Source organism: Ictalurus punctatus, chromosome 15, assembly GCF_001660625.3.
Source record: "Ictalurus punctatus breed USDA103 chromosome 15, Coco_2.0, whole genome shotgun sequence".
NCBI classification, from domain to species: domain Eukaryota; kingdom Metazoa; phylum Chordata; class Actinopteri; order Siluriformes; family Ictaluridae; genus Ictalurus; species Ictalurus punctatus.
In genome coordinates, this window is record NC_030430.2 from 19,750,769 (window position 1) to 19,762,726 (window position 11,958).

Consider the following 11,958-nt stretch of genomic DNA (forward strand, 5'->3'; position numbering starts at 1 on the left):
CAACTAGCTGCGAGATCCTAATTAGAGAGAAACTGTGGAAAGAAAGAAAGAACGAGAGAAAGAAAGAAAGAAAAAAAGACAGGCTGCACAGTTGTGGCATGTGATTGTGCTCGAGTATCTTTATTTTCCCGTTCATAAAAAGACTCAGCACCAAAGCGTCGCGGTAATCAGAGTGCGTAGCAAGCCATCTGTTTGATTTTAGAATATGTTCGTTTCTGTGATGGGATTGTAACAGGAGCGTTTACCATAATCATGGCATAATCTGTTCGCATTAGCTCTCCCTGATGCTCGTATCTAATGGGGGGAGCAGATCCTGCCTGAGGTGTCATTACGCTCGCACCTGATCTTGAACGGATAGAGGACTATTTCAGGACTGAAATGCGATTGTTTTAATACTTTAATCCACCTGCCCTTGGCATACAGGATTTTACAGAAGGTAATTTTTTTTTCGTGCTTGTGTCTTACACCTGCTCCCTTCTTCCTGGTTCAAAATTCTGATTTATTTATTTAGCTTTTCATACTGAACCATATAGGATCACGTTGAAAGCTGGTAGAACTAATACTTTGTTTTCATTAAAAACCTCTTTGTCAGGTCCTGGTGATGAAACACTGATTTGACTAGTTGGCAGGAAATGTATCACTCTTGACTTGACTGCACGTTAACGTTAAGCTCTTCGGGCCTGGCTTGTCAGCCGCCTGTCGGAAGGACCAGCAGTGACGGCTGGTCAGCGCAGTGATAGTCCCCCCCGAGGGACAGTTAACCCTCCAAATACCCCCTACTGGCCCGGTTTTGCCCATCCCAGTGTGGTAGAGAGTTCAAGGGCAAGATTGGTCTGGGGGTCACTAGTCAGCTGGGTGTAGGGTTGATAATAATGCTTGCTGATTGTTTCAGAAATCCTTCATTTGTGAGGAGAGCGTCATTAAGCGTCAGGCGCATTAGGGTCCAGAGGAAACTGCAGCCGGTGAGAATGCATTAGAGAGGATGCACGCTCTGCTCTCCCCTCCTGTCCTCCAGCTTTTTTCCTGATCTAATGTACTTTCAGAGGAATTGGAAATAGGGGTCAATAATTATGCATTTTAATTATTAACCTGCCTCCTCCTTAATTGTGCTTTTTAAAGCCTCTGTGCGCAGACATGATACTTTATTGCTCTGTTGGTCTGGGCAAGCCTGGGCCGGATCACTCTACTATCAGCCATAACCCACCTTTATGTTAGTGCACCATAATGGTGTGGCTTTTTACTGCGGCGGAGAGCACTTCTCCTACTGTACATTTTTTGAGCCATCCAGCATGTGTGTGTGTGTGTGTGTGTGTGTGTGTGAGCCACATTCAGTGAATCATTTTAATTAGAAGGTGATTGATTGACAGAATGGCTCTGGGTGCAAAAGAATTGATATACATAAACTCAACTTGTCACTGACCTCAATCCACACAAGCATAAAGTAATCAGTGAAAGTATAATTGTTCCAAAATGGTCTAAATTAATACTAATAACTGTGTATTGTGGGTGTGCAGAGTACAATTATGAGATTATTCTGCCTTTTTTGTTGTTGTTGTTGTTGTTGTTGTTGCATCAGACCGCTTTAAAGGGATTAAAACTTCTAACAAAGCTAAATTCTAATAGAAACGACAACAAGAACCCAAAGGTGAAGGATCTCTGTATCTCGCTGTATTTATATATACATTTCTATATTTTTGTTCGATAGGCTGTTTGAGCATGAACATGCAAGCACAACGCATCTTGTGCTTGTAAAGAAGAACTTGACCAAACCCCCCCCCCATCACCACCACCACCACCACCACCACCTCTCACGTTTAAGAAATCTCTCTGTAATGTAAAACGAATCGTTTAAAAAATATATATTTCATAAGATTTCACGTGACCTAATACCTATCTGTCATCTCTTAGCATTTAAACTAGTTTGTATTGTCAGATTTATTAGTATGCAAGTTAATGGTTATGATATTAGCAATACAGGTGTTATATATATATATATATATATATATATATATATATATATATATATATATATATATATATATATATATATATATATATATATTATCATTTATTATCAGTAAGGGAAATGAGTGTGTTTCTTTTTCATGTGTGATTTTTTTTTTTTTTTTTTTTTGTACTTTTACTTTCATGCTTTAAAGTGAAGAATAAAACCGAATGGGGCATGTTGTTACAGTAAAATAATTCATAACAGGGTGGTGTGATGCCCCAACATGTTTTATTCATCTCATATCACAGCAGTTTTTCAGTGTTTACAATTTTAAATGTATTACTGAACAACGCTGTATCGTTTGTTACCGTTTACAGTTATATTTAATGTTGTGGAACATATGCGAGAAAAGTTTGTTCCTGATATCGTACAGCTTAAAGGCGTTATTCCCTCACCAGCCTCCCTTCTTTTTCTGTCTGGAAAGTAATAAGACAAAAACATAAAAACCCCGAACTCATTTGTCCTGACTGTTACAAAGCAATACTGACAGATACCGACACTGGAGACTCCTTCCTTAAACATCCCCTTTACCGAAAGCTTCACCATGCCAACCATTATACCTTTTCCTTTGTTAATTAACATGTTTATTATTCATTTTAGATCGTGTCAATCATCCGAAGTCCCTGTGAATGAGCTGTTACTATAGAAACGATAATGTAGTAGAACGAGTGCATTGTTATAAACGTGTCGTTGTAGAAAATGAATCAACATCTTCTGACCGATCGGCATTGAGAATTTTGAAAATTAGCACTTTGCTTTAACTTAAGTTTAAAAAAAATGTAAATAATTGAAAGATGTACTTTTAAAATGTAGCGTTTATTAGTGTGTTTACATTTACTTGTGTTCAAGTATGTAAGATCATGTGGGTGAATTTTGTTGCTGGAGTCAGTTTGGAGAGACGCAGTTTGGGAACATCAGCTCAGGCAGAAAGTCGTTAGGAAGTTGGAGGAAGTTGTGCTTTATGATGAGTCCAGTGTGAGCTTATTGACACTGGTGGATGGAGTGTGAGACAGCCTGTTATTCACTGTGGGAATGTTTGCTTTGAGACACAAGCATGTTATTGTTGCCACGTTGATAATGGGGGGAGGAGGGGTAGGAGGGGGGTGGCGATGTCTGCTGGGCCGGCAAAAATCAAAATTGCAACGCTTACCTCAAAATCATGCTGTGGGAACGCATCCCATCAATATCTAACCATTCCTAAACAGCAGGTGATTTTAAAACCCTATTTTACAACTTATTAATGTAGCGCTTAAAAAGCGAATCGATAGAGGCTGTGTGCGGTGGTGTTAGGTTCACCACTTAGGAACCGGTGCTGTCAAGCGTCTCATACACCTACAATTTTACAGTACACGGAACTGCACTTTTACGCTGTCAGAGCCCCAGATCTACTTCTGCTGTGTGGGAGCTAAAGAGAAACATTGTAATTACTGTCTCAGAATTCATATAGCGATACATAAAATAGTATTTATCCAGTCTCGTGTGCCGGGTGTCGAGGGCCGGCGGCAGGGAGGGGCATGTTTTCGCACAATAGACACTAGGAGCAATCAGGAGGAGTCGTGACTCCTGCATCTTCTCTTGTCTCCTGTTTCGCCTTCAAATACCACCCCCTCCCCTCCCCCCCCACCTCCCCTCTCAGCCATCACTCAGACACACCTACGCACAAATAAACATAAAAAGCTAATTTGTTAGCTCCCTCATTTCAGAGGCCCAGGCACGGAATATTGTAGACGCAAACTAATGCTTTGTCAAATGTTGACATGTGTCGCGAACACGCTGCCCACAGCAGCACATTTATAAAGAGAGCAAGCAAAGAAAAAAGACGAGAGGAGATTAGCAAACTGCTTAGCCCCAGCACTCGCAGACCTAGTGCGAGAAAGGAAATGCTCCTAAACACATGTAGTAATGCACAGGAAATTGGGTATAAACACAAGTTGAAAGGAGTAAAACGAATGTTTCTAAAAATACTTTATTAGTAGTATGTAGCTCCAGGGTTAGTGCTGTGTCAGTGGCATCCACCATCCATTCATCCATCTATTCATCTACTGATAAATTCTCATCCATCCATCCGTACACCTACCCTTGCAGTCACCCATACATCTAATAATCTATCTCTATCCATCCACCTAACCATCCGTCCATCCATCTATCCACCCAGCCATCTACTTTCATCCATCCATGCACCCACCTTTCCTCTCACCCATAGATTATTAGATGTATCTCCATCCATCCACCTAACCATCCATCCATCCATCCATCCATCCATCTATCTACCTAGCCATCTATTTTCATCCATCCATACACCCACCATTCCTCTCACCCATACATCTAATAATCTATCTCCATCAATCCACCTAACCATCCAGCCATCTTCTCATCCATCTATATACCCAGCCATCTATTTTCATCCATCCATCCATACACCCACCTTTCCACTCACCCATACAGCTAATAATCTATCTCCATCCATCTACTTAACCATCCACTGAACCAACTATCCATCCATCCATCCATCCAATATATCTTCTCATACAACTATCTACCCAGCCATCTATTTTCATCCATCCATCCATACACCCACTCGTACACTCATGTATGCAGTTTTTCATTGACCTCCATCCATCTAACCAAACATCAATCCATTTATATCATCCATCTATTCATCTGTTTTCTTCCATCCATCCATACGCTCCAATTCATTCATCCACCCATACATCTATTTGTCCTGATTCATCCATCCATTCATCTGTCCATCCTGTCCCATACTCTAGCGATGTCCAGCATCGTCGTTATGTCCTTTAGAGAAACCCACATTACACGTGAAATTAGGAAACAAAGTGCACACACCTCTTAATACGTGATCACCTCCAATATGCTGATGTTTTCTTTTGCACACTGTGTTTGCTAAATTGCCTTTGACTGCATGCATTGGTAATGGAACTTTATGTCCTTGCAGAAAGGACAGCTAGTCCATTTCAGTTAAGGCCTGGACCATCTTCCATGGCTGGCTTTCACAAGACTTTTTTTTTTTCCCCTCTAATACTCTGCCTTATGAATAAATGAAGCCTATGAAGCATTTTTTTCCATATTTGTGTAAATTGCTTTAAAAGCATTTTATCATGTCATAAAAAAGCGCAATTGATCTGCAGAGCTCGGGCCATTGGGCAGCTGTGTTTTGTTAATGGCCACTTTGCTCCAAGCAGCTTATTAAAAAATTTATATATAAATGCTAAAATTGCATAAATTATTTAAGCACAAAGTAAGCATTTTTGTTTCAGTAGGGAGGTGGGGCGGGGCGGATATTGAAAAGGAGAGTTTAGGATATTAAGCTCAGATAGAGGATCAGTCATATACCTTTTGAAATGCATAGATCACATCTAAACATAGGCACTCGCATATGTCATACACTCACATGCACTCTCGCTCACATACACACACCATGCACAGGCACAAAAATATATATATTTTTTTTGATGACTTCGTTTCAGCAAGCGCGGAATGTCACCCATATCCTGGTTGATTGTACTTTCGAGTTTTATGATGTTTTTTCATTGATTTGTTTTCCCGGCGCAGCTGCCGACCTCTATTGAGGGACGAACGTAATCAGCGCTGACGCAAATTAGATGGTTATTCGTTTCGAAAATTGACAGAAAAACAATAAAAAAGATGAAATGCTCCCAAATCAATAGATATAATGAAATTCAAATAATCCGAGAGATGAGGTCTCCATGGCAACTGATAATGTGGAAAAGAAAACAATTTAATAAAGGACAGACACGCTTTGAAAACAGATTGGGGGGGGGGGGGGGGGGGCTGTAAAGCGAGAAGCAGATGAGAGGAGGGCAGGTGGGGGGGCAGGAAAGACAGAGGGAGGGAGAGAGAGAGAGGAGGAGGAGGAGAGAGAGAGAGAGAGAGAGAGAAAGAGGGGACATTTGTGGCGGCTTCATGGCAGGTCCTAGTGCTTGTTTCTCTGGTGTGAAGGATCTGTGTCTATCCCAAGGACGCTGGAATAATTAGAAAAAAGTGAGCAGGACAGAAAGTGCAGATTCAGGGTTTAATACGCAAAAAAAATTATTTCAGGGGCAGTCAATCGGAAAACCATTTGTTGGTGACCTTCCTGAGAGGCCCCCTGGTACAGGGCAAGATGGAGGCTTCGTGGCAGGCCGGGCTGAGTTATGGCATATTTGTGTTTTTATAGTGGCACAGGGAATGGAGAACAGGGCGGGGGAGGGTGGTGTGAAGGGCTGGGGGTCTGCTACAGGACCACAGTGGAAATGTATACGCCTGCGTGTGCGTGAGTGTGTGTTGCTGTAAAGGTCCGGGTTGCTGCTACTAAAGAGGGGAGGATGAGAGAGAACGGGGGGAGAGAGGGACAGAAAGGGGGAACTTGCAGATGTGGCTGTATTTACAGATCAGTTGTCAGAAAAGCCATTTAGAGAGAACGGGGCAAATCCCGGCACACTGACAGCAGAGGTGTGCGTTTAACAGAAACAGACAGGACGACGTCAAGCGCACGACGAGTCAGTTCAGAAATCGAGAGTCGTTAAGTAGTCGCCTCTTTTATCTTCTTCTGGAGTTGGTGGAGATCGTTTTTTGAGAACTGAATTTTCAGATGTTTCGACGAAAGCCACATCTGACTCGTTCTTTTATTGGTAAAAGAATGCAGCACGGCGCTACCCTGCATTGTTTATTCTGTTTATTGAAATAATGATAAAAACGAGTCAAACCTGTCTCGCTGCCAGTTTGTTTAATTCAGTACTATCAGTGAGATCCAGGATCACTTGTCCTGTTAGCAGCTGTCATTATCCTGTTCAGATCAGTAAGCAAATTAAAGCTGAGGGAACGAGCCAGAGCGACGTCTCCAAGTATCCTGATCCCGGTTATGGTACAATCTGTGCTGTTAAGCCATAAACGTTAGTAGAACTCAATAAAGGTTAAGGGAGTGTGTGGACTAACTGTGGGTCAAAGATAGCATGTGTGTATGTATGTATGTATTGTGTAGGAATTATGTAGCATAAGAGACAGATACATACTGATCGTCCATGGGTGAGAGCACACAAAGCCCTCTGTCTCACACACACACACACACACACACACACAGTTCACCCTCCCGTTCGTGTCAATGCCGTGCTCTGGTTCCACATTATTTCCTCGGGACGGACACACCTAGTATTTGATGAATAACAGTTTTTCAGGTCACCCTTGAAACCTTCCACTTACGGTAATGTGCAGTTTGGGGGCGGTCCGGCTCACGATATTAATTTGAGGCTTAGTCTCAAATTCTTCTGTCTGAGTGCGCTGTCTCAGCGGGAGAGAGCTGTCATCAGGGCAGCTGCGAGGCCTGACATTAATATCACGATGTGAAAAGTGGCCCTCATGTAGGAGAGAAACTTGAAATAACTCGGAGCCTACAAATCTAGCACGCGTGTGTCGATGACTCGGACCGAGGCTTGTTTTTTTCGGCAAAACCAATGACATAAACGCCACCATCGTGGGGCGAGATGGTGAAATGTGAGAGCAGGGCATCTGCTTTCGGTGTCACGAGCATGGAGTTTGTGGCACATGTTATCAGTGTCAACAGCAGCCGTGCATGGTCTCTGCCTCCCTCCCTTTCTCTCTCTCTCCCTCTCTCTCTCTCTCTCTCTCTGTGTATCCATGATATTGCCCCTGCCCATGGCTGCTACTCGCTCATTGACTCTGTGTAACTCAATCTGAGAGGCTGGAGCCTAGCGGAGTGGGCTCGCTTGCCGTGTTCTCATCCAGCCTGGACAGTCAGCCACGCGCTCGGCACACTGGAGAGAGCGGCTCTTAAGTGGCCTCTCTCTATCTCCATCTCGCTCTCTCTTCCGGGCCTTTTTTTTTTTTCCATAACGGCTGTAGACGTAGGGAGCAGAGGGTGGTGAAGGACCCCTACTGGTAAAGTGGGTAAACACGCACAGCCCTGACATCTGTGCTGCATGCACGAGTGCGAGAGACACAAGGAGCAGGGGAGAGAGAGTGGGGACGAGTGCGAGTGCAGCCTAGCCGTGGAGGCGTGTGGGGAGACGGGGGGAAAAAATGCCGTGCTTCGTGGAGAGAATTCCACCCGAGCGTCAGGGAGAGGTGAGACGCAAACAGGAGGGCCGTCTCTTGCCAGGTAAGACTCGAGCCAGACAGACGCAACACACACTCACAGCAAACTCTAGACACTCGCACACACATGCACACACACATACACACACACACAAACAAACACACACACTGGCTGAGGTGCTGCTAGAGTCAGGTGTGATGTCAGAATCTGTGATAATTCCACTGTGTGTATAGGTCAGACCACACAAAATAGACAAAAAAAAACCACCTAAGTATTATTTTCTCACTTCGCAATTTTTTCACAAGAAATGGAGTAAGATTGTTCTTGTTTAAATATTCTGAAAACCTAACGTCAAGCTTACTGACAGTTTTTATAATACTTCATTCGGGTCCTGTTCCACAGGTGCGATATATAAGAAACAGGCCTAATTCTTCACCAAATGAAGCATTCTCGACAACGAAGCGTTCAGATGTTTAATCTTCCGCACTTTCGCTCCGTGTTGCTTTTGGATTAGCCGTTGTGTACTTTTTCTCTCAAATTGTTGTTCTTAATTACCACCCAGGCCCGTGAGAAGGATGGCACTGGATTTCTCAGCTCGCTGACATGTGGTGTTATTTGCCCAGCTAAGCGGCTCCCTGCTAGCATGGAGTGAGCTCTCAGCCGCTCGCTTAGATACAGATGTTCTAAGGATTTTCCCGAGCACCAGGGAACACGGAGGGGTTTGCGTTTGCGCCTGCATTTGGCTCGGATGTGCGGCGTTCTGGCTTAATCCAGCGCGCCTCTCAATTAAACGTTCCCTTTTGTTAAATAAATACAGTGTCGCTAAAACTAAACACGCATTTGTATGGAGCCTCTCAAGTTTCAGGCCATAATGGGCTCCGAGCAGGCCTGAATAACAGAGGCCATATAGACAGAGAAATAGACAGATGAGTGCAGAGTGTTTGTTCTTTTTTCCATCCTTGTTGATTTGTTTCTCGTGCCAACCGACTTGAGCCCTCGGTGAAGGTGAGATCAGACTTGAATTCGGTTCACGTTTCTGTAGTGATCTGGCAACGGTTCTGATGTCCCAGTGGATTGTATTGTTTGTTTGTGTGTGAGTGAGAGTGTGTGTGTATGTGTGTGTGTGAGCGTGCATGTGTAGGCGTGTTTGCGTTTCCGTCCGTGCACACACTTGCGCGAGATTTTACTAAGCAGATATTTCCCCTGTTTTCGCTCTGAGCCGCGGGAGATTGATGACTGAATTGTGGAGTACATGTTAACAGTAACTGCTGATTTATTGAGATACTTAGGGTAAGTGAGGCGGCCCTGACTCAGAGGGGTGGAACAAGATATAGTCCTTTTAGCTTAATGCAGAAATAGAGCCTTTTTAAGGAATAATTGTGATTACTGCTTGGGGGTTGGGGAGAAGCGCCAGGGGAGGGAGGCTTTTAGCTCGAGGAGAGGTGACCACAGGAGATGCAAGAGACACTTTGCATGTTCCTAGAATTTGTTTTGCATTCAATTGCAAGTTACTGGCGCAGTTTCAGGTATTGGGTTAGTAAATTTTTTTTTCTTTTTTTTTTTCTTTTTCGGAAACCACACTCAAACAGGTTTGCATACAATTGACAAACACTCAGAAACCATTGCCATTTCAGAGGAATTGGTCTCATTTCTTCATCCCCGGAGCATGTTTGCCTGCAGCAGGATTCAAATCCACTTTAAAGATTCATGCGACTTCAATCTGATATCCCTCCATCTCGATATATTTTTTTTTCTTCCTCGCAGCAGAGAATAAGGAATAGCACTTCCCTGCAGAAGAGGAATGGCCCTTTTTTTCCAAACCACCTTTTCGACTGAGTGAAATGTTTCCCCAGTTCGCTCAGGGACGACTTTATTTCTTAGCAGGGATTTAACACTCACTCAGTACCCCCATAAATACAAGCTTCCCCAGCAGCCCAGGAGCCATAACTCATGCTCTAACTCTCAGGCTAACCAAACTCATATTGCAGAGAGAGCTTTGTTTGGCTTTGTTTCTGCTCGCTGGAACCCTTCAGATTACCGTCTCAGCCCGCACTCAAACCTCTTCCTCTATAACCCTCCTGAGCACAAGAACATGAACGCTCACACTGTTTTTTCAGCTACTTGTGAAGTTAAATTGAAGCCTACAGTAGGCTTGTTGTTAACAGCAAGGCTGCTATTGTTTAATGAACATGTAGCTGGTGGCACCTGTTGAAGTCCAGGCTCTTCCTACCACATCATTAGTGACACTATACTTGTGGCTAGAAGACGCCCACGAAGAGCACTGCGGCTAGACCGAGTCATTTATAGCCCCGAGTCCTACCTGAAGTACTCATTTAAAAACCTAGGTAAGATCATTATTAATTTATTCAAGAATGGCACACTGTATGTATTGTTGCAAAGTTATTTCCTGTTATTATTTACGTCCTATCAGCTATAAACCATCATTTCCCAGCCAGCCTTTCTTTGTTCTCAGTCTTGAAGTTAATAAGACAAAAAATTTCAGATTATCATGTTACCGAGAAACCACAAAAGCCCTCTTTCCTGAAGATTGTTCTGTGCCAGAATAGCTTTTCTTTTTCCTTAACAGCCTTTAGGAAGAGTTAACTGCTAATCTACTGGTTCCTGTTCGTCACAAGTGGGATTTCAGTAGCCGAGTCTCAATTTGCACTAAACTGAAACTAACTAAAGATCTCAGTGCAAACCGAAACTATAGCAAGCAAAACTATTTAGCTTTACATAAATATTATGTGTTGGATAACTATCATGCTTTGCGTACTTGTTCTGTTGCTCAGAGTTTCCCAGTATGACATCATCCTCCGTTAACTTGCATATGAAGCTCGATAGGTTCTGCTGTTGACTGTTTTGTGACATCACAAGCTGACCTCAATGTAACACTTTCTAAATCAATTTTTAACAGAAAGAAAGTACAGTGTACAAAGTTTGATAACAGGATTCAGCCACCCTAGAGATGTTTACTTTTTTATTTTATTTAAAAGATAAAAGTTTCTGAGTGCAGGGGTACTTTAATAACCAGAGAACAAAACAATAGAAATTTGAGTCGCTTTGAGTTGGGAGTTGGAAATGTGGAACCTCATTGTGGATGTGCTCATTTCAGATATGTGTGAAAGAAGAGATGCTCTCTCAGGGCCTCTGATTAGTTATGATCTACACTGTAGTACCTTCCGTTCTTTTTTTTTCTTTTTTTTCAACCTCCTGACGTTCCACACCTATCTGACACGAACACCTCCTCTACACACTCGAAGCCCTCTGAAGTCTTGTTCCCGTTGTTCCGCCTTTTTCTGAGGCTTTGCAGCTTGCATCATTTGCGTAAAAGACAAAGCACTAGGAGGCATATTGCTCAGGTCGTCCATTTTTTCCCCCTTCTTCCCCTCTGTTTGATCTCTCCATCCTCCCCGTGAGAGAGCAGTAGCGAAGACTGTCTTTTGAAAAGATGACGTTGCTGAAAATGTGCAGCAGCAGTTCATCACCTCTCATAAGGCCCCTGCGTGAAAACAAAAGCGCTTGTTGCTCTGTCTGATAAAGCGCCGCTGCTGCACAGAGCTTTTCATCTTTCGCTACCTGTTAGAGCAGCTGCCGCCGTATCGTGTCGTTTGTTCAGGCTCTCGCACACAGTGTTATTGGTGTGCCCAGGACACCATAAGCTGATCAGTGGGAAAAGGTGTGGCGTGTGTCCAGGCTGGTACCCAGGCTGGTGCCAGTCCCCAGGTTTGGCTCTCACGTTGTGGATTGATGTCTGGGAAGCAGCGGGGGCTTCGCTGTACCTTTATTACACATCAGCTGGATACCAACCTAATTTGATAAAGCAGCACTTAATACAACGCACACACGCTGCCACCATGCCTGGCTCACTGACAAATGT

General features: G+C 43.4%; 1 protein-coding gene across 4 annotated transcripts in view; it reads left to right on the forward strand.

Annotated features, from left to right (window-relative positions):
- Positions 1-11,958, forward strand: part of casz1 (castor zinc finger 1) — an 83,183-nt gene that overhangs the window by 22,078 nt on the left and 49,147 nt on the right. Inside the window, exon 1 of one of the 4 annotated variants that reach the window (XM_017486868.3) lies at positions 7,442-8,141. The exons of 1 other annotated variant lie outside the window; for it this stretch is intronic. In XM_017486868.3, the coding sequence (XP_017342357.1) occupies positions 8,063-8,141 (79 nt within the window). In that variant the 5' untranslated portion in view covers positions 7,442-8,062. Of the gene's footprint in view, positions 1-7,441; positions 8,142-11,958 lie in introns of those variants that run through there. 2 more of the 4 variants (XM_017486866.3, XM_017486869.3) reach the window with 2 other exon arrangements.